The sequence below is a fragment of the Gambusia affinis genome, linkage group LG10 (genome assembly GCF_019740435.1).
Source record: "Gambusia affinis linkage group LG10, SWU_Gaff_1.0, whole genome shotgun sequence".
NCBI lineage: Eukaryota > Metazoa > Chordata > Actinopteri > Cyprinodontiformes > Poeciliidae > Gambusia > Gambusia affinis.
Genome location: NC_057877.1, coordinates 29,523,284 through 29,545,453, shown reverse-complemented (window position 1 = coordinate 29,545,453; position 22,170 = coordinate 29,523,284). Strand labels below are relative to the sequence as shown.

Below are 22,170 nucleotides of genomic sequence, written 5' to 3'. Positions count from 1 at the left end.
GCTCATGTTTGTCAGTTGAGACAATATTTTAAAACCAAATAGAGTTATGATGGGAGCAAAAGGTTTTCATTTTTATAGACGACAATCATACTTCATTGGTAATAGAAGTCAGAAAATGTCAAATGAGAAGGTAAACCACTGTTATTTCCGTAGTTCAGCTTTTTATAATCAACTGAAAATGTATCTCATGATTTGGTAAACATTTAACTGGATATTTCTTCTAGATCTGTCAAATTAACTTTCAGCGTATTTTATTATCAGTTATAAATGTGAAAATAAACTAATTTCTTCACGATTCATTAATTAAATTTGATCCAAGTGTAGAACTGCGTCCTTTCCTTCGCAGATCTGGAACATTTCATTTCCGACCCTTTGTTTCTGTCGGCGCTTCACTGTGCGACACTAAACGGAAGTAGAAATGGCGCTAGTGGTGTTAGCATAGTTAGCTTCCGTTCTGCTTGGATTCAGAGTAGAGAAACATCTTCAGGAGGACCCGAGATCCGATCCGAACCGGACCGGAACCATCACAGAAGCCCCATACAGAACCGGCATGGAGCGCAGTACCGACCCGACTGTGAGCTAGAACCGGAACCGGAGGTCCGGAGGGTTCGGATACTTTATGACCCAGAACCGGTCTTAGTTCTACGGTTCTCTGGAAGGTTCGGACAGATCTTGGATCAGTTTCAGGTAGAACTTCCGGAACCAGCTGCAGAAATTCAGGCAGAACCGACAGAGGCCATTAATCAGTGTTTACAGATAAATCAATAAATGTTAAAGTTCCGGTCATTGTTTTGTTTGTGACATGAAACTATGGTTGAAAAACTAATAAACGTAAATACAAGAATAATGATTTACAAAATAAAATATATTTATTTGTAATATGAACCTTTTATTTTTGCTGAAATAAATAACTGGAAATTAAAATATAATTTGATGTTATTTTCATATTTAAACAGAAAATAAAATCAGTGACACATAAGGAAAAATTGATCTTGCTTGAGCCCTTGGTTACGGCTTGCCAACAGGAAGTGACATCATGGTCTCCCATTAAGCATAATGTGCTGCGATGTTAGCCTGATTCTGTTTAGACTGGGTTTCTGGGTCTTCAATGTGGGGGCCCCGGCCCCTGGGGGAGTCGCAGAGGTACTGCAGGGGGTCGACAGACTTTTTATAATATTTAATCACTTTTCCATGAATCCAACTTGTACCATCAGAACCACTGACCCAATAGAATCAGTCGACTTCTGGTTTTGACTCAATTACTAAACAGTCTAATATTGTAGATCTAGCTGCTGCTTTACTGAGCATCAGGCTTCTAACAGAAGAGAAATGATGATGATGATGATGATGATGATGGCTCTTTAACCTTCCTCCTCTGGTCTCCAGGTGTGTGCAGGTGGAGGTGTGGCATCCTGCAGGCCACGCCCACTCAGCCCCTCCCACCACAGGTGTGTTTTCAGCAGCAGGTAACAGAGTAGCTCTCAGGTTATCACCATGACGACGTTAAAACTCTCACAGGCCAACGATCGACATCAGCATGAGAAAAGCTGATCTGACGATTAATTATTGATTAAGTGATTGATCCCTGGATGTAAAAGGTGATTAATAATCTGCGATAACAGATTTACAGACTAAAACGGTTTTTATCTTAAATGTTTCTATTATTTCTGCTGTTGTTTTAATAAAATGTCTGTTTTAGATTCTGTTTCCTGCAGTTAATTGATTATTACATTTTCAGAAACAAGGAAGTTAAAAGTATTTGATGTGATCAGGAAAATGAAAACACAAATTCACACTTTATTCTTTTAAATGATCAAATGTTTGATTTTAAATCTCAGCTCACAACTTTCAATTTGTTTTATATTCAAATGAAATGAACAATCACAACAGCATGTCCATCTGACTCCAGTCCCCTGGGAGGTTCTGGTTCTGGTTCTGGTATCGGCTGCAGTGGTACTGGGTCCATTCCTCCCTCTGCTGATAGATGAACCTTTAGTCCTGTGAGGTTCTGATGAAGACTCCAGATAATGTTCTGGACCCGACAATGAAACCCTGAAGAACCTGAGTAGAGCCGGTAGTGTTCTGGCGGGTCGTTGGTTCTGGTCCGATGGTTTCCTTGACTTCTTCTTGTGTCCGTGTTCGTTTCACGTCCAAACTCCATTTTATTGTTGCAGAAGTTCTGGGTTACCAACAGAACCTTTCAGTTCTCCTCTTAAGGTCCGGTTCCTCGTAGCGCGGTGCGTTCGAGTGCAACTCGTCAATGTTCTGAAACGACTTTAAATATGGCCGCTATCGTCCTCTTCAACGACATTAATCGTTACTAAACAGTGTAATAAAATAACTAAATCAAACTAAATCAAAACTTGATCTGTGGAAAATATTAGAAAATGTGTTTTAAAATCTGGATAAAGTAAATAAAACATTTAGTGACAGCAGTAATGAGTTAAAGAGGCTGGACTGATGAAGATGATGATGATGATGGTCTTCATGTGTTTAGAACTGATTTTAATACTTGCCTCCATTCAACATTGTTTTCTCCTTTTAAATCAAATCTGCTGGGTTGAAAATCAAAACTCCTTGAAGCAGAAGAGGTTCTTTCAGTGTCTAAAGTTTATTCTAATAGCTTTTATTCCACAACAAATGGTTAAAAAACGACAAATATTTCAACATTTTACAGATTTCCAAATGCACGTTTTCTGAAATGTTTTGAATTTCTTCTTGTGTTCTTCGTCTCCTCAGACTTCCAGTAATATTTTCTCTAGAATCGAGAGGGTTTTCTTTTACAAAGAGAAGAAATTATTCAGAACCAGAAGAAGCAAAACTCGGCCCTGATGGAAGAACACAAGGATCCAGATGGTCCAAATATAAAGCAGGAAGAGGAGGAACTGCTGGACAAACACCTGAAAAATAACCAACATGCTGAAGGTCTGCAGATTAAAGAGGAAGTGGACGAATACTGCGCCAGCCAGGACGAAGTTCGCCTCGTTCTGAAGGAGGAGACAGACACATTGGGGATGAATTCTGCTTCTGAACAGAGAAACGGGGACCCAGAACCAACCAGGGACCGACTCCTGAACGCGCGACTGGCTGAAAACCAGCAACAGGAAGGGAAGAAGAAAATATCAGGACTCTGTAAACATCCACAACCAAGGTCGAATAAGAGCTGTCAGAAACCCAGAGTTCAAAGTGACGATGCACACGGTTCCAAAGGTCGAAGGCGGAGCAGATCTCTGAGCCAAACAGAAAAAAGTTTGTTTTCCTGTAAAGTGTGTGGCAAGAGTTTCTCCCAGAGTAGCCATCTGAACAACCACATGAGATCGCACGCAACTAAGAAACAATATCCCTGTGAGGTCTGCGGTAAGTTTTTAAATGACAAAGGGAGCTTGACGGTTCACATGAGAACCCACACAGGTGAGAAGCCTTTCACATGTCCCACCTGTGGGAAAAGTTTTGGTGCAAGGAGCAGCTTCATTGCTCATGTAAGAACTCACACAGGTGAGAAGCCGTTTCCCTGTCCAAGCTGTGAGAAAAGTTTCATTGTAAAAAGTCATCTAATCACACACATGAGAATTCACACAGGTGAGAAACCTTTCCAGTGTCTCACCTGTGGAAAACGGTTTGGTGCTAAAAGCAATTTAAACACGCACATGCGAACACACACGGGTGAGAGGCCGTTTGCATGTGTGAGCTGTGGGAAAAGTTTCAGTGTAAGGAGTCACCTGATCACTCATCTGAGAACACACACAGGTGAGAAGCCATACTCCTGTCCATACTGTGGCAGAAGCTTCAGTCTGCGGAGTCATTTAAATGTTCACATGAGCACACATACAGGAGAGAAACCTTTTCCATGTGTGGCATGTGGAAAAAGCTTCAGAGTGAGAAGCAGTTTGACAATTCACATGAGAACACACACGGATGAGAAGCTGCACATCTGTGATGTGTGCTGTAAAGGTTTCACTCAGAGCAGCCGTCTGGCTTCTCACATGAGGATCCACACAGGTGAAAGGCCATTCCCATGTCCCACATGTGGAAAAAGTTTCAGTGCCAAAACATATCTGAATACACACATGAGGACTCACACAGATGAGAAGTCGTATCTGTGTGTGATCTGTGGAAACAGCTTCAGTCGAAAAAGCAACTTGAACAGACACATGAGGACGCACACAGGCGAGAAACCCTATGATTGTGAAGTTTGTGGAAAATCCTTTGGATGTAGCGGTAGTTTGACCGTCCATATGAGATCTCACACAGGTGAGAAACCATTTCCATGTGTCACCTGTGGAAAAAGCTTTAGTGTAAGAAGTTACCTGGTTATTCACATGCGAACCCACACAGGTGAGAAGCCTTTCCCATGTGTCACCTGTCGGAAGAGCTTCCTTTTACGGAGTCATTTGACTCGCCACATGAGAGTTCACACCGGCGAGAAGCCGTTCCCATGTTCAACCTGTGGGAAAAGTTTTAGTGTGAGATGTCACATGATGGCTCACATGAGAACTCACAAACAGGAGAAAGGTCTTTCTGACACATGGCCTGTGGGAAACGTCTCCAAGGAGTTGAGATGACTCTGCTAAAGTCCAGCATACCCTACCTGGGAAGACAGGTAAGCAGCTGTGGCTTTAACCAATGAGAGACAAGAGCTTTCTCTGCTAAAACATTGAACTTTGTGAGAGTTGTTTTAAACTGGGAATCCTTAAAAGTTACATTTTCTTGCCTCAAAACATTTTTTCCTCAAACATTGTAACCTTAACTTGGCTTGACAGCAACACAGGTACAAAACATCAGAGGAAGACAATATTACTGGTTAACACGTCTAACTAAATGTTGGCAGGTTGGGGTTCCCAGTCTGTGATTGGTTCAGTCTTTGCAGGTGCACCAATGCTAGCCACACTTCCATTAATGGCTAATAGTGGAGGAAATTTTTCATTTTGCACTTTGGCTAGCTTTGAAAACATTTAGCGCACTTATCTTCCACTAAGTACATTTTTCCAGATAAAATCCAAAGCGCTAATTTATTTTGCTGTTTGTAAACTTTCAGTTTAATAAAGTTCATCATCTGTGTTGAAGTTTTGTTTATCAACTATTGGGAGTTCTCTAAGTAGATGTTTATATTTCTGCTCTTATTTTGAAGGAGGGCTGTTTCCCCTTCTTGCTTTCCTTATTTCTCAACCTTTTTAAAAAAATAAGAAACATACAAGAACAAAACAGAAACTGGACAGAAGAGAAATTAAATTGGTGTTTGAAGGTTGTTGTCATTTCAGAGGAAATATCCTTTGACTTGGAAGTTTGTGCTTTTGCATTAACTTCCTCCAGATGCTGTGTTGCTGTAGCAGTTAGCATCAGTGGACCTTTTTATGGATAGTGCTGTAGGATTAGCACAGCTAGCTTTTCAGTTAGCGATGTCCACCACTGAGCGACTTTCTGTGAGCTTCAGTTACAAAATCTGGAGAAGTGGGTCAAGACCTGAACTCATTGCTGAAGTGATTGTTCAGCACCAGGGAGGGGAGCCATGTTTTTCATGGACGTCATATTGAGTTATTTCATGTTTTTATTAGTACATGAACACTTTTTTCTTTTTTATTGTAATTATGGATGAAGGTTCTGCATTTCTGAGCTAAACATGAGAGATTGTTCCTTCAAATAAAGTTGTGGAAAATCCTGACTGAGGCCTCCTGGTGGGTTGTGCTCTACCTCTGCACAGAACCCCCTGGACTTTTATTTTGAAGAGTCAAGGCAGGTGGTACAGGATCAAAGTTCTGATACATAATGGAAAAATCTTAGTTAAATGTTTTGATCACATCGAACAATGTTGGGTCAGATCAGAACTCTGAGGTCTGCGGTCGCCGTCCTCTGAACGGCTGACCTGGAGCAGAACGCCGAAACACTGACGTCGTTTAAATCACGGCTGAAAGCTGCTGTGATTAGTAATAAGTAGAACAGTGATCAATCAATCAATCAATCAATCAAATTTTATTTGTATAGCACATTTCAGCAGCAAGGCCTTTCAAAGAGCTTAACATCATAAAAACAAAGTCATGCAGCAGAGAATCAACAATCGTGCCATTAAGTCACGTGTCATCGTTAAATTGATTACATTTCTGGTCAGAACTCCATCAGCAGCGATCAATATATTTGTTGTGTACTGATGATTTTGATCAGTACGGTTTGTTTCATAACTAGTAACTGTGATGTCCTTATGATGTAAAGAACTTTGAACTGCCTTCTTGCTGAAATGTTTATTACAAATAAACTTGATCTGTTCTGATTCAGAGAAATTTATGTTTTGATTTATTTGTTGTGAATGTTAAACATAAACCATCTGAGATCAGCAGCGGTTTTATTCAGAGCCTGAAATTCACCCCGCCGGTTCGAAGCGCCGCCCGTCCCTCCGGCTGTGAAATGATGCGGAGCGGATGATGCATCCAGCGGAAGTAATCGGAGACGTGATTGCGTTAGCTTCCGGTTAGCATAGTTAGCTCGTGGTGTGTCCCAGAGAGTGTCCAGGTGTGTTCCGGTTCTGTTCAGCAACAATGTGTTCCGTTGAGCCTCTGAGAGAGTTTATCAGAGAGAGACTAACTGCTGCTGCTGAAGAAATCTTCACCCAGCTGGAGAAAACCATCGTCCGGTACGAGGAGGAGATCGACCGGCAGCGGAGACTGCTGGACCTCACCTGGAGACCCCGAACCCAGCAGAACCCCGCAGGTAGGTCCGGCTGCGGAGCGGGTCGGGTTTCCACCCTTCAGAAACATAAAAGGAGACGCAGAGACGCGCGCGCCCTGTCGCGGGAGCGCGCATCGCTCCAAACTTGCATATTGATGAGAAAACGGACTGAAATATGACCGAAGAGGAAACTGAAAGACATTCGTTACGTTATCATGTTTCTTAACCAGGTGAGCCCTGAACTGGAGGGCTTCATGTCGCAGATGAATTGAAATAAATCCGGTTTTAACACATTTAATGTTTTACAGTGTCTGATGAAAATGTTCCCCGCTTTTTCTTTAACACTAGAAAAGCTTCACAGCTGCAGGAGAAAACAGAAGCCCGTTATGAAGAAAATGTGATATCAACTCTAACTGTCCAGTCTATTAATACAGGAAAGGATTCATTTTAATTGCTAATATCTGCGTCTCCTGTCCTGTTGATGTGAAACCGAGAGAACAGCTGTGATTATGTAGAAAAGGTTTTGTCACTCAGCTCTTGGTTTCTTCAGGCGGTTTTTGGCCATATAGATTCCTGTCCTGCCAACATTTGCCTGTTTTTCAGCTCAAAATGTGTCGTACAGATATGAAAGTCACTCCAGGAGCTCAGAGGATGTGTGTCGTTATGTAGAAAACTTCATAAAACTCATTATTATCCAATATTTCCACATTGCAGGCCAGGCATTTTCTGGCAAGGGGAGGACCCGATGACCTTCCTCACCTGGGGTCACTGGACTGTTTGACCTCATGCATTCGTTATGTCACAACAAAGGGAGCCGACCTCCTGTGGATAATTGTGTTTTTAAGGCGGTTAGACTGTCTGGTGCCACACAGTGAGGAAATGCCACTTCCTCATTGTGTGAACATCAACCTCAGAAGAACCGGAGACGAATTCTTTCTGCTTTATTTCCCAGAGATTTGGAGGAACTTAAAAACTGAACTTTTTGTTTATAAGTTGCCGCAGCGTTTGACAATGATCTTGCTCAGGGTTGGAATAAAATCAACTCAGCAGTTATTAAAATGTTCAGACAGCACAGAGTTATGGGGAAGTTCTTTCTAAAGCACCAAATCTGGCCCTCAGTAGCTTTGGATGTGGCCCTCTGGGCTCCAGATTACATCAACACGTCCCTCTAGTTTTCACAAATCTGCAAATTTCAAACAAAACCAACAAATCTCCACATTCTTTTCTAATTTTACTGCAAATCTTCTCAAAATTGGTCAAAAACATTGAGTTTAATAGACTGCTGCCTCATCCTCACTGATGTGCGTAACGGACACAGTGAGGAATAAAAAGTCGCATTTAATCATACAAATTTTTCTAAATTGGTATCACAAAATCTACATTTTCAAAAACTTGAACATTTTTGTTCATCCTGTGAATAAACAGGGTTTTGTTTGTTAATCCTGGATAAATGGCTGTTTGTGGATATTTTTACAGTTGAATTTGTTTTATCAGTATATTCTGGCACAACTGGCCCTTTAAGAACATTCAGATTTTTGATTCGACCCAAAATGACAATGACTTCTAAGGTCGGCAGGACGCAGCGGGTCGGACTGTGAACTGTCTGAGTAACGCCGACTGAGTCTCACGTAGCATTAAAGGCTAAATTCAGGCTAACACCTTCAGTGGCAACATGAAATCTCATGTTTTCCTCTTCCTCCACCTTCAGGGTGTTTCTGAAAAAACCAGCCTGCAGTTCCAGAAGCAGCTGGACTGGCTAAAAAAACTAAACAAGCTTCTAATCCAGTCTGTGGGTCAGCAGAGACTTTAGGTCTTCGATTGTCCAGAAAGAAGATTTTAGTGATGATTCCAGAAGCTTTGTTATGTTAGAAGAACATTTTTTCACTTTGCTCTCCTTGGTCCATCCAGGTCTCCGGCAGCAGGAACCGGTCCATCAGGACCTCTGGCAGCAGAACCACTGCAATACTGAAGATGCTCCCTCGGACCTGGAGATCAGTCAGCAGAAGATTGGCTCTGGGTTGAACCCAATGGAACCAGAACCGATTAAAGAGAAACTCCAAGACGTCCTGGGCTGGGGGGCAGAGCAGTTCGTTAAGCAGGAGCCCGATCCCTGCATGGTGACTGTCGAGTACGACGGCATGTTCCCCATTAAAGCAGAACCACACACAACCCAGATCTTTTCTCAGAACTCGTCTAAAGCAGAGATCCAGAGTCAGGAGAGAAGCAACCATAAAGACTCAGGATCATGCACAGAGGAAGCTTCTAAAGCTCCAACTTCAGATGATCCAGAACTGAGGATGGCTGAGAACGACCCCCCCTCTGAGGAGAACCTGTACTCATGTCGATTCTGTGGGAAAAACTTCACCACTTGCAAGGACCTGGATGTCCACTGGAGGACCCACACAGAAAAGAAGCGTCATACTTGTGGAGTGTGTGGGAAAACTTTGAGCGACCGCAGCAGTTTAAGGAAACACCTCCGGATCCACACAGGAGAGAAGCCATATCCTTGTGAAGTTTGTGGGAAAAGATTCAGGAACAGCTGCGGCTTGACGAAGCACCTCCGGATTCACACAGGAGAGAAGCCATTCACATGTCAGACCTGCGGGATGCGTTTCAACCAGAGCAGCATTTTATACAGACACATGAAGAGAAAGAACCACTGAGACGATCCCAGAGAGCTGAGGAAGACCAGTCCTGGATCTGCAGCTGGTCCTCCAACAACAATCCAGATGGTCGAGGTTTAGGACTCTGGACTGTGTCTCAATTTCCTAAGCAGCTAGATTTCAGATAGTAGTTAAAAAGATTAGTTATGGGATTGTTCAGCTTTTAAGTTGGACTGTTTGTTAACAAATTCTCAGACTTGATTAGAAATTGTTGTGTTGGTGATCTTTCCTTGTTGCTTCTTCTGCCGGAGATCTGATTTCATTCCTTTATGAGCCACTGAGTTTGACTTATTCCAGACCTACTGGAGTTGATGCCCCAATTCAACTGAAGAATTGTCCATTTTCATTCATTAGAATTTATTAATTATATTTAAGATTTGCATAAGCCAAATGCAAATTCTGATTCCCAACAACCAGTGGCGGAAAAACTGGGTTTGCACTGTAAGCAACGCATAGGGGCGCTGCACTAGAGGGGGCGCCAAAACGATGTGGGAAATTTTGTTCTAATTGGAATTTTCTGTATTTGACAGCTGTTTGTGTATGAAATGATCAATAACAGAGGAACAGCACTGATTAGGGTCTAATTATTAGGTGCACCCGCTCAATCCTTCACCACTCCTCTTGTCGCCCCGCCGACCCTCCACATGCACACTTACAGGTAGCTTGGGAGAACGTGCTGAGGCGGGATTTTTATTTTTGTTTTAAATTTTATTTGTAGTAATGCCTCGACAACAGGGAGCTAAAGATGAGGAGCAGAAAAAACTCCGGGGCACAAAACAGAAAACGGAAGAGGGGGAAGGATAAAGATGTTGGAGAGACAAAGAAAAACTTTTCAAAGTGGTTGAAAGACAGAAGGTAAGTAAAGTCAGTGTATCAACAAGAGAGATGTAAATATTCAGGTTAGCTTAAGCTACCCTAAAATGACAGCTGGTTGTTTCCGCCCGTATTGAACCAATACATTTATTCCGTATTGCTATAAATGTCTGACAGACTCACCGATCACACATCTCAACAATAATGTAATAATAATGACCAAAATAAAACACTGGAAATATTAAGGTCAGCTAAATTGTCGTTGCGGGACCTAAATAGGACCCCAGGAACTGACGCTGTTGTCATGGTTACCTAGAGACGGACACTACGCAGCCGCAGTGAGCTGCTATCAACCAGTGTCTTTTTAAAATGTCCTCCCAATAAAACACCGTCCTTAAAGTAAAACCTCTGACAGAAATACAGACGGTAGTGGGAAGACAAGGCTAAACAATCACAGTGAAGTTTAATAGGAGCATTAAAATAAATGTGTTGGTGACATTCAGTGGCAACCAGTGGGTTTGATATCAGACAGAATGGATCAGGAGAGGAACCGCAGAACCTAAAGAACCAGACATCAGTCTCTTCATCCCTCAGTCATTTCCTGAGACCAAAAAATAATATAGATAACAATTTAATGAACAAATTATACAAATAGATTAATAGTAAATAAATATTGTGAAGAGAACATTATTAACGTTTGTTAGGATTGTGTAGGAAAAATGTTGTTTAATGTCTTTTATAAATAGTGTTTTGTGGTCAATATTATTTCACCATTTTATTAATGTGGGTTGCCAGTTTGGATAAGAATGATAGAAAACATGCTAACAAAAAGCCTCAGACCTGCAGCTCATAAAATGTTCTAGACAGGCTAACAGGCTCTTTGGCTCAAATACTTTAAATGATGAAATATTGCCCTGTTTTTTTTTTTTTTGTTTTGTTCTTTTTTAATTGCTCTGTAGGCAGCAACTTATTCACATAATGTACATTTATTATTATTGATACTTTAATTAAAGATGAGTTGTGCATGTTTATGTGTGTATCCAGTTAGTCCGTCAGTTAGTATCTTCATCTTTAGGAAGGATTTTCACTCTCAGTATGTTTTTGAACTTCTCTATTTCGTTTACTTCTTTTAACTTTAGTGCAGCTCACAGATGAGACATTCAAAAATATACTGAGTGAAAATCCTTCCTAAAGATGAAGATATATCACAGATCTCAAAAGAAAATAAAGAGGAGACCGCGAATAATATAGGAAATAGCGCCCCCTTCACTTCCGGAGTGCAATGGTCCCATTTCCAAATAAGGTGGTCCGTCCCGCCCCTTCCTGTTTGCTGCAGCGAGGTCGTTCTCGGTAAGTTACTACTGATATGCATTCAATGTTACCCGACAATCAACTTCTGATGAATTTCTTGTAAGCTATGAGTTTCCACAGCTTCCAGTCAGTTAGCCTGACGTTAACACACACCGGGGAAACGTCAGGCTAAAGGTCAGCTGACTCGGCCGCTGTCTTGTAAAATACAGAGTGGTTCTTTATTTGGTACTTAACAGTGGAAACATTTTAAATATCAAGACTGTCGTGATGGCCACGCTGGGCTGCTGATGCTTTGAGGAGCTGACGTCACGGTTGCCTAGAGACAGACAACAAACATGGCGCTGCTCTCAACGTCTGCACCTTTTTAAAACTTCCACCTGATACTCATTTTCTCAGAACCAAACTCTGTTCCAGATGCGAGTAGGAAGATGTTCCTCCCTGACTGAACAGGATGAATGAAGCATGAATGAAAGTAAATTTAAAAATGAAAATGTGAGAGTTTGAAATAGACTGGATCAGAAGAGCGGCGCTGCAGACACACAGCTCAGTTCTGCCACGGAGAAATATTTAGTTATTGTTGAAAGCAAGAACAGAAAAATGAAGACCTTTAAAAAGAGTTGCATGTGATTTTGTATTTCATATTTAGACAACTTTGTCACAACTGGTTAAAAAAAACATAAAAACATAAATTTTGTATTAATTCCAGTAATTTGATCAAAAAATATTTGAATTTTACATATAAATTTGTCAGTTAAATTGACAGTAGATTTAGTCAACTAAAATTTTACAATTAGTCGACTAAAACTAGACTAAAACAATTTGGAGTAAATAATGACCCAAACAAAATGACATTTTAGTCAAAAGACTAAAACTAAAATTTTTCTGTCCATATTGTTCTTGATCTAAAGATTGAATAACCTATAAAAAGAACTTTTCAGATGGATGGATTCAGCTTTCACTTGAAAATAAGAATTTGGTCTAAATGCTTTTAGTACGATGGGAAAATATTTTATTCATGAAGTCGTTTCCTAAAAATTTCTCATTCAAGCTTTTAAAAAGGATTTAATTTTATTTGAAAGTGCATTAATTTGAATTTACCAAAGTTTGTATTGTATGAATGGCTTTTTCATTTCATATTATATTTATACATTTGTATCCATGTATAAATATTCTTTGAAAAAGGTTGAAATTTTGTTGCTTCTGATCCTTTTCTGCTTTGGAGTTTTCAATGAAGAAAACAATTTTAAAAACTAGCTGATTATAAAGATAAGTGGTGATATTCCCCTACTCCTAGAAATAATAATTCATAATTTGTTGTTAAAGTATACTTTGTTTGTTTGTAGCATCAAGCGGAACTCTAATTTGGTGTTTCTCTCGGAACCTGAATCTGTAACATCCGGTGGAAGTAAACAAGGCAGCTAGCTCGGTTAGCCTCCTGCTAGCAGCTGTCTCTGTATCCAGGTGTCCAGGTGTGTTCCGGTTCTGTTCAGCAACAATGTGTTCCGTTGAGCCTCTGAGAGAGTTTATCAGAGAGAGACTAACTGCTGCTGCTGAAGAAATCTTCACCCAGCTGGAGAAAACCATCGTCCGGTACGAGGAGGAGATCGACCGGCAGCGGAGACTGCTGGACCTCACCTGGAGACCCCGAACCCAGCAGAACCCCGCAGGTAGGTCCGGCTGGCCTCACGGGGTCCGAGGAACCGAGTCTGGTTAATCCCGCGGAGGACCAGGGCGGCTACGCGTTGATGTGCCATTTCGTACCACAGTTCCGTCCAAAACCTACTTCGGTTTCGTACCTGTTTTATCCAATATGGCTGCCATGCAGAAACAACCCCGGGAAGTTTCAGGGGTTCAACTCAGACGTTGAACTTTATTCAACTGAAACCAAGTAAGTTAGTGAAGTGAAAAATGACAGTAAGGTCACGTCTTCTAGTTGTATTGTTATGTTTATTCTAATGTTACCGGGTTCTGCTTCACTCCACTGTACCGGACCGGCCCAAGTAACCCTCCACTCTGCGCTGTGTAGATTTTTTAATGAAGACAGGGAGTTTCTGGGTGATCCGGCAGTTTATTTCCTGAACGGGAACATATCGGTGCAACGGCTCAGCTCACTACAACAGAACATTATGTTAGCTTTTAACTTAGCACATTAAGTGTTTTACAATATTAACAAAACTAAAAATACAAAAATTGGTGCCAGGCACACATTTAGTACCGTATTTTCCGCACTATAAGGCTCCAGTAGAGGCTGGGGTTTTGTTATGCATCCATTAAATGGAGCTCCGCTAAAGGGAATGTCAACAAAACAGTCAGATAAGTCAGTCAAACTTTATTAATAGATTACAAACCAGCGTTCTGACAACTCTGTTCACTCCCAAAATGAATAAACAGCTGTTTTATTATTTTCCCTGAGGTAAAGTCAGTGACATGGTAACATATAGTGCAACATTTATCTCACATAGTGGAGGGGAACTTTTCCTTGATTCAATAAACACGTAAAAAACAATCTGATACTGTTACAGTAAATCAAACGTTAGTGCAATCACAATATAGTAACACTCTAAATAGTGCAAAGCAATAACAAAATATCAATAACTCAACGTTGTTCAAACGTTAATGTTCATATTCACAATATGACCAACCTTGTTCAGCTGTAAACACAGAAAATAAACATGTGAAGCTCACTTTATTAATTTATTCCTCATCCATGAATCCCTCCAATTCTTCTTCAGTGTCTGAATTAAACAGTTGGGTGAAAACATCCAACATGTCCGGCTCCGTCTCGTTAAAGTCGTCATTAATGGAGTCAGTGTCGCTGCAGTTCAGTGATAATTCCTGCCTTCCTGAAACCTCAGACCAAGAATGATCCATCAGCCCAGGTATTTATGATCCACTGGCAGATTGTGGCGCATGTCGTCGGGTTCTGTCTCCCCGTCTGGGTGAACGTGTGTTCGCCTTCTGTCATCCACTGTTCACAGTCTAGCTTTGGATGCCCTGTGACACCGATATCTAGCGGCTGGAGTTCTTCTTCTTCTACGGGGTAAAATGAAGTCGGCGGCTGCTTACCGTAGTTGTGAGACCTGTTGTGGCTCAATATTGGTCCATATATAAGGTACACCGGATTATAAGGCGCACTGTCGGCTTTTGAGAAAACTGAAGGTTTTGAGATGCCTTATAGTGCGGAAAATACGGTAAATAGTCATTACACACTATTTGTCTAAGTTAACAAAACTTATGTTTTATTTTGTTGCTAACACTTTTCTACTGTGTGCTGAAGAATGAAACTCGCCTCTCATGCAGTTTTCACAGACTGGCACTGAGTACAGAGGCCAGCAACATGTAACCAGCCACTCACAGAGGGGGCGCTATTTCCCCATTGCACTGATACATATAAAGCAAGAGGGATTCTACAACCTAAACATAAACACTGTTACACTAAGTTCCTGTAAAGTCCCACCAAAATAAAAGTATTTGGGTTCATGTAGAAGGTTGGGAGTTGTTTCCCACAGCTGCATCAGAACCAGACTGTTTTGGATCCTTATCCTTGGTATAAAACTCATGTTGTCTCTGCCTGGAGAGCTTTGCATCCAGATCTGCTTCATTATTGATTATTGACTGTTGAAGCTCTTTGAGTTGTGCATAATTCATAAATAAACCTGATTGAGTGATTTTACCTGAACAGTGCTTGGTTATAGGTTTTTTCCACAACAATTAGTGTTTAAGAATTTATTCAGAAAAATTAATTTACAGGACGCTAACTGCACTAAACATTTGCAAAATCAGCAAAAGTGCTAAAGCAGCACTAAGCTAATAATAAGTTATGTTATTAGAAGATTAGCAGATGTTGCAATAAATTCATCCTGTTTGATATTTTAGCTGAAATATTTTCTGTTTGCTGATTTTCTTCTGGTGTTTGGTTCATCCAGGTTTTCCACCTGGTCGCCTCTTTGAGGAGGACGTCCGAAATGACCAGCGGCTCCTTCACCAGGGGGAAGTCGGACATCCCCAGCAAGAGCTACAACTCCCCGAGATCAAAAGGAAGAAGAAGAAGAAACCACTGAAGAAGCCTCCAGAGGTCAAAGAGGAACATGAAGAACTGTGTGTCAGTCAGGAAGCTGAGCAGCTCGTCCTGAAGCAGGAGACGGAAACACTGATGGTGACAGTGGAGTATGATGAACCCCAACCCAGCAGCGACCCACTCCTCCCTCAGAGATCTCCCAAAGCCGAGACTCTGGAGTCAGGGACGAGCATGACTGAGGAGCTGGAAGCAAACTGTCTGTCTGAAGCAAACACAAGTAGAACACCTGTCAAATGTGACTTCTGTGAGAAAGAGTTCAGGTTTCAGTACGCCATGAGGAGACATCGCAAAATCCACACCGGAGAGAAGCCGTTCTCCTGCAAGACCTGTGGGAAGAGTTTCATCAGAAAGTTTGCTCTGCTGACCCACATGAGGGTTCACACTGGGGAAAAGCCATACTCCTGCTCCGTCTGCGGGAAATGTTTCCGCTGCAGCAGCGACTTGTCAAAGCACAACAGCATCCACTCCAGTGAGAAACCATACTCCTGTGAGACCTGCCGGAAGAGCTTCACCACCAAGCGCAGTCTGATCCTCCACAGCAGGTGTCACTCAGAGGAGAAACCTTACTTCTGTCCCATTTGTCACAAAGGCTTCAGGAGGAGCGACAACCTTTCAGTTCACATGAGAACCCACATGGAGGAGAAACTGTTCACATGTGAGTTCTGTGGTAAAAGTTTCAACCAGAACGTCCATCTGGTGATCCACAGGAGGACCCATACGGGGGAGAGCCCGTTCCCATGCAGCATGTGTGAGAAACGTTTTAAGAACCGCTCTGCGCTGAACAGTCATCTCCGGCTGCACACTCCAGACCCGCTGTAGAGAACCAGAACAGAACCAGGAGCTCTGCTGACACACCCAGTTTTCAGATTGTTTTATTTCTTCTGGTTCCTTTCAGGCGTTTCCATGGTGATCAAAAGTTAACTTTTGCATGAACGGAGCTGTAGGTTAGTCTAGAATCTTGAAAAATTACAATAAGGTCACATCTGCTAGTTGTGTTGTTATGTTTATTCCAAGTTCCTGTAAAGTCCCACCAAAATAAAACTATTTGGGTTCATGTAGAAGGTTGGGAGTTGTTTCCCACAGCTGCATCAGAACCAGACTGTTTTGGATCCTTATCCTTGGTATAAAACTCATGTTGTCTCTGCCTGGAGAGCTTTGCATCCAGACCTGCTTCATTATTGATTATTGATTATTGAAGCTCTCTGAGTTGTGCACAATTCATAAATAAACCTGATTGAGTGATTTTACCTGAACAGTGCTTGTAATCATTTTTTTCCACAAGGTCCAGTTTTAAAGTCTTGGTTCTGGTTCCATCCGGACCTTCTGGACCAATCAGGAGCTTCAGATGACGCATCCTGAGTGACATCAGAGTGAAACTCCACCCACTGTCCCCGCAGCAGATGCTAAGTCTGCTAGCGCTTAGCTGATGTTCCACAGTCGTCTGCGCTGCCAGAGTTACTGGGCCAGAACCCGGTGGTTCTGGTTCTGCTGGAAGGACTGAAGGAGTCGGGTGGGGGTTCATGTTCTAGTCTCGGTTCTGATCAGATGATCAGAGCCAACATTTAGAACCTTTTGAACTCGTCTGGTACTGAGCTGCTCCAGATGTTCTGAGGAGGTTCTGTTGTCCTGCTGCTTCGTAAAAACCCAGAAGAACCAATCAGAGGCTCAGGAGAGTGAGAGGAGGCGGAGCTTCGTTCTCCCTGACGTTTTGTTTTCCGATCAGAACCGGGTGTCTGGGTCCGGCTGTCCTCAGAACTGCAGAACTTCTCCATGAGGTCCAGAAACGTCTGGTGACCTTCTGACCTTTGGATCCCATCCAGGTTTATTCTGACTTGGTCCGTTTTGCATCTGAACGCATGAATTATATCTTTATTTATTTTTTCAATTTAAACGTTAAATAATCAATTTAAATAATCCGATTACATCAGCTTCAGTTCAGCTGAAACATTTGAATAACTTTGTTTTAAATCAGAGATGAAATTATTTCTCAATTATCGTTTTGTTTAGAAACATCCTTTAAATTCATTAAATGTATTTTTTATTATTTCTGAGCTGCAGATGTTCAATAATTCGACTATTAGAAGCTGAATTAAAACCATGTCAATATGTTTAGGACATGAACTCAGTGGTGTTTCAATCCAGAGGATTCTACATCTGTTCACACACACACACACACACACACACACACACACACTGACGATGGGAATTGAACTGGCAACCCACCGATTGCAGGACTTCATCTCAGACTTTGACTGGACCGTCCAGAACCAGAACTGGGACAAAGTGGGGCCAGTTCCACTGGTTCTGGATGGGGTTGGATTGAGCAGCAGCTGGACCCGGTTCTGGTTCTGGTTTTATGGTTTTCAGTTTTAACTGTTTCATAATCATAGCTTTTCTTGTAATAGTCATTTTGTTTTCTGACTGAATGTTTGAAATCACTTCCTGTTTCTGCATTTCATAAATTCCACCCAAAGTTTCCGCTGTTATGAAATTAATAAAAACTCAACATCTTGATTCTCTGAACGTCACAAATATACATCAGACCCATAAACAGAAGTTTGGACCCTTCCTACTGAACGGTACCGCTGGGTTCTGTTCAGCATTGGTTCTAAAGTTACACTGTAAAAAAATTTAAATCAATATTTGGGTTTTTTTCAGGCTGTGGTAGAAAATAAAAACGTGATTTTTTTTAGTTACAGTTTCTCCGTGTTCACAAATGTCAGTTTCAAACTAAATATCAGACGTTAAACATTTCAAAGTTTAGTTTGCAACGACATTTAGAAATGAATAAAAATGAAGTTTTATCAGTTTATTTTGTTGTGAACAATTTCTACACATTTCATGTTCACATTTATCGTGTAAAATCTCAGATCCTCCTGGAGTTACGACCCAGGCAGGTCAAAGGTCAGATGGAGCAGTTCAATGAAAAAATGTTAAGACGTTATTAGTAAAGGTCAAATCCAACCTCAGAGGTCAAAGATTCTGCAGCAAAACATTATTATTCAGAACCAACGAGTCGGTTCTGAATATCTCGTTATTCAGAACCAAAACCAGATCCAGGTTCTGGTTCTGGTTCTGATCCAGGTTCTGGTTCAGGTTGAGGTTCTGGTTCTGGTTCTGGTTCAGGTTGAGGTTCTGGTTCTGGTTCTGGTCCAGGCCCGGTTTGTAAGTTTCTCTTTCATTCTGATGTTTTTTTTCTGAACTTCCTGTTTTGTTGTTTCTGTTTTCACTGGAAAACTCCTCACAGTATCTGACCTTTGACCTCTGATGAGGTTTTGCTTTTGGTCTTTACAGTGACAGCAAACCGAGTCGAGTTCTGCAGGTCCGCTTGGTTCCTCCGACCCGGTCCGTTTCACCAGAACCTTGGCCCTGAAGCGGGTCGGCTCTGAAGAAACGAATCAAAATGAAATTCTGATTCCACAGAAATGATGAAAGTCGTGCAAAAACATTTCAATGAAACATTCGGCCCGCAGCATGACTACTTTCTAAATTACGTTTTTGTCTGCCTGATGATGTCATATCCTTTTACTAATGTCGGGAAAGCTGCTGGACAGGAAGTTGACCAATGTTTGGTTGCCGGCTCCGCCCGACGCCGGCCCTTTAAAAGGAAGAGGTCCGCCGTGCAGCAACACTGAAACGTCCCACAGCAACTGAAGGCACCGCGCTGGAAGATGCATTCAGGTACCTTTGAAATATTCCATATCAGTAACAGAACTTTATTCATCCTGAGGTGAACTGGACTCCACCAGAACCCAGTGATGTTACCATGGTAACCGTTTGTGTCGTTTCCAGGAAGGATGTTCTGGTTCGAAGCAGTCCTGCTGGTTCTGGTTCTACCTGTCTGCTCCGGGCTCCCAACAGAACCGAAGGATTCTGCTGCGCTGAAAGGTTCCGACCCAAACCCACAAAAACACAAACAAATTGTTCTGGTTAAAATTCTGTCCAGATGTTCCAGGTTCTGAAGAAAAAACATTTTGATTCTTCAGAGGATCTGAAATGATCTGAATTCAGTTCTAAAGTTATAAAAGTCTGATTTCTGGATGGATTCTGAAACCGGGTTCTGATCCGGATTCTGGTTCTGGAAACAGATAGGATTTAGAAGAAACCATTTCAGCTCCAAAACTTCTGTTTCATTTATTTGACTGCAAAAGTTCTGTGAATATTTTTAGTTTTTTTTGAGACAAAAATGTGAAGAAATGAAAGGATGGGTTTGAGGCGGATCCAGATGGACGGTTCTGGAAGTGGCCCAGCAGATTGAAATCCATAAAGAGGATTTTTCATCTTTTCTTCACAGAAACTTTAGTTCCAGTCAGCAGGATTTTGTTTTATTCTGGTCCAAATGAATGATTGAGACGTTTGAAAACTTCTGAAAGTTGCAGCGATTAAAACGAGTTTCTGACCCGACTGCAGGAAAAGTCCAGGACATTTATGAAGAGCTGTGGCTGAATAACTGGGACCTGGCCCAGCAGACGCTGACGGTTCCCTTCCTGCAGCACATGCAGCGCGGCGACCTGCAGGCCGACGACTACATGGCCTTCATGCTGCAGGACATCCTGTACCTGCTGAACGTGACGGACCTGCTGGGCCGGATGAGCCGCAGGACGATTCCCGACGACCTGAAGGCCTTCATGCAGCTTCGCTACCAGAGCTACCAGAACTTCTCCCAGTACATTCTGGACCGGTTCAAGCTCAAAGTAAGGAGGTTTTCCTCAGGTTGGTGAAACATTGAGAGGTTCTGGTCCTGAACTTCTGCTTGCTGCTCTGCCAGGCGCCGCTGGACATCAGACCCATCCCGGCCATGGAGCAGTACCTGCTGGACTACAGAACCATCATGGACAAGGAGGAGCCCATCTTCTTCGCCGTGAGTCTGCTGCCCTGCTCCAGGCTCTGGATCTGGATCGCCAACAGCCTGGAGGAAAGCTACTGCAACGCCTACTTCGTCTGGAAGAAGGGCAACATGCACGGCGACCCGGCGAAGCACTACCAGGTTCTGCTCAACAACAACCTGAAGACGGCCGACCAAATCAAACGGGCCAACCGGATCTTCAGGAAGCAGATGCAGAACGAGCAAAACTTCTTCGCCGCTTCGCTGGTGGAGTAGAGCGAAGTCTGGAACCGGAACCGGAACCGGAACCGGTTCCAGAAGCAGAGTGAACTCTCAACTCTGGTGCTGAAACTGGTTTATCACAGTGGAGGTCCAGAAGATCCAGTCAGATATTAAAGTAGTTATGAAATGATATTTATCAATGTGAATAAATAAAGTCTGATTTCATTTCTCTGATTCCTGGAGCTTCACATCAGCTTCAAGCACAAACACATCAGTGTCTACGGTGGCCTGCAGGGCCCACAGGACCACACGTCATAAATACAGAAACCTGCCATGTTCAGCACTAAACCCTGATTAGATCATCGCTGTGGGACTTTAACTGGCCGCCTGCACACTGTTAGTTTATTATAAGGTTTTTTCTAAACGTGATCACAGCAGATCTTCATGCTGTAGCAACATTTCAGGGGGTTCAGATGATGCTCATGTTTCATCATCATCATGTGGCTTCAGCCAAACTGGAGCCAAACTGGAGCCAAACTGGAGCCAAACTGGAGCCAAACTGGAGCTCTGCACATCTGGAGAAGTACTGAATAAAACTCACCTATTTTTCCAAGTAGGAATACTCCAGAAGTGAAAAGCACCAATTTCTCTCCAGTTTTCTCATGTTCTGTATTAAAATACGCAGCACTGAATTAACCTCCTTTGGATAATTACATTCTTTATAAAAGAATGTAATTATAAAAACTGAGGTTACATTTTTCCTTTTCCACCGGTTCTATTCAGCTCGGTTCGGTAGCAGAGTGCCCCCTCCTGGCGGTGGGGGGTATAACGCCTCGTTACGCCAGTTGTTTTCCTAAAGAAGAAAAAAGAGCTGAACTATTGTTTTGTAGCCTGAATGTGATTTTTCTGAGACTTCAAGAAAATGCGCAGTGGGAGGAAGAGGAGGAGGAGGAAGAGGAGGAGGAAGAGCACATAAATGTAGATAAATAACAGAGTTACTAGTGTGGAAGTTTCATACACAGAAGGAATTATTTAAAATTGACATGTCACTTTATTTACATGCAAACACTGTTTTTACTATCCAGACATGAACAATTATTAATAACTGCAATAATTGTATAAATTAAAGACAAAATGTGATCATTGTAAGTTTTAACCTATGCAGACATACAGCCATGGATAAAATACCACTATTGTTTTCTTCTTGTTCATTTTTTCTACAATTAATAATTGATAACCATTTAATGAGAACTGATATGTAGCCATTTTACAATAATAGAATATCATATAACATGTTTTATTATCTCACAATGGGGGAAACTCCGATGCAACAGAAACAATCGAAGCATTTAGATTCAGGATAAAACATAAAAACCAAATGAAGGCAAAATGCTGAACAATATTGACATTATTTAGAACTGAGGAATGTGAAACTGAGTATCATCAGAAAATGGAGACAAAACTGCAGAGAGGCAGCAACAGTGTGATTAGTCTGGCTTTAAATGCATCAACTCATCCATCCATCTTCTTCCTCTTATCCTGGTCGGGTCGTGGGGTCAGCAGCTTCAGAAGGGAGGCCCAGTCTTCCCTCTCCAGTCTCT

At 42.0% G+C, this 22,170-nt stretch overlaps 3 protein-coding genes across 9 annotated transcripts; all 3 read left to right on the top strand.

Moving 5' to 3' along the window:
• The first annotated feature begins 394 nt into the window (after nucleotides 1-394).
• On the top strand, nucleotides 395-9,543 carry LOC122838069 (gastrula zinc finger protein XlCGF57.1-like). 6 transcript variants are annotated; one of them, XM_044128430.1, is made up of 4 exons: nucleotides 397-687; nucleotides 1,387-1,448; nucleotides 2,740-3,411; nucleotides 8,566-9,543. In XM_044128430.1, the coding sequence occupies exons 3-4, from the start codon at nucleotides 2,832-2,834 to the stop codon at nucleotides 9,318-9,320; spliced, it is 1,335 nt and encodes a 444-aa protein (XP_043984365.1). In that variant the 5' UTR covers nucleotides 397-687; nucleotides 1,387-1,448; nucleotides 2,740-2,831; the 3' UTR covers nucleotides 9,321-9,543. The 6 variants fall into 6 exon arrangements, with proteins under 6 accessions (XP_043984363.1, XP_043984364.1, XP_043984359.1 ...); XM_044128428.1 differs by lacking the exon at nucleotides 8,566-9,543 and having other exon boundaries at nucleotides 395-659; nucleotides 2,740-5,659; XM_044128429.1 differs by lacking the exon at nucleotides 8,566-9,543 and having other exon boundaries at nucleotides 395-659; nucleotides 1,387-1,466; nucleotides 2,740-5,659.
• LOC122838099 (zinc finger protein 501-like) lies at nucleotides 6,428-19,011 on the top strand. Of its 2 annotated transcripts, XM_044128486.1 has the most exons (4): nucleotides 6,428-6,493; nucleotides 12,906-13,111; nucleotides 15,371-16,177; nucleotides 18,817-19,011. In XM_044128486.1, exons 2-4 carry the CDS (start codon nucleotides 12,940-12,942, stop codon nucleotides 18,909-18,911), a joined length of 1,074 nt encoding a protein of 357 aa, XP_043984421.1. In that variant the 5' UTR covers nucleotides 6,428-6,493; nucleotides 12,906-12,939; the 3' UTR covers nucleotides 18,912-19,011. The 2 variants fall into 2 exon arrangements, with proteins under 2 accessions (XP_043984421.1, XP_043984420.1); XM_044128485.1 differs by lacking the exon at nucleotides 18,817-19,011 and having other exon boundaries at nucleotides 15,371-17,427.
• A 57-nt stretch (nucleotides 19,012-19,068) lies between these two features.
• Nucleotides 19,069-20,803, top strand: LOC122838116. The gene is made up of 4 exons (XM_044128504.1): nucleotides 19,069-19,203; nucleotides 19,315-19,410; nucleotides 19,933-20,216; nucleotides 20,291-20,803. Exons 1-4 carry the CDS (start codon nucleotides 19,194-19,196, stop codon nucleotides 20,621-20,623), a joined length of 723 nt encoding a protein of 240 aa, XP_043984439.1. The 5' UTR covers nucleotides 19,069-19,193; the 3' UTR covers nucleotides 20,624-20,803.
• Nucleotides 20,804-22,170: the final 1,367 nt, after the last annotated feature.

Excerpts from the sequence above, each read along its gene's own strand:
- LOC122838099 (XM_044128485.1), top strand. The coding sequence starts at position 12,940 with ATGTGTTCCGTTGAGCCTCTGAGAGAGTTTATCAGAGAGAGACTAACT. Across the intron at positions 13,112-15,370 it reads AACCCAGCAGAACCCCGCAG|GTTTTCCACCTGGTCGCCTC; the intron begins GTAGGTCCGGCT and ends TGGTTCATCCAG.
- LOC122838069 (XM_044128428.1), top strand. The coding sequence starts at position 2,832 with ATGGAAGAACACAAGGATCCAGATGGTCCAAATATAAAGCAGGAAGAG.
- LOC122838116 (XM_044128504.1), top strand. Across the intron at positions 19,411-19,932 it reads GGATTCTGCTGCGCTGAAAG|GAAAAGTCCAGGACATTTAT; the intron begins GTTCCGACCCAA and ends ACCCGACTGCAG. Across the intron at positions 20,217-20,290 it reads TGGACCGGTTCAAGCTCAAA|GCGCCGCTGGACATCAGACC; the intron begins GTAAGGAGGTTT and ends CTGCTCTGCCAG.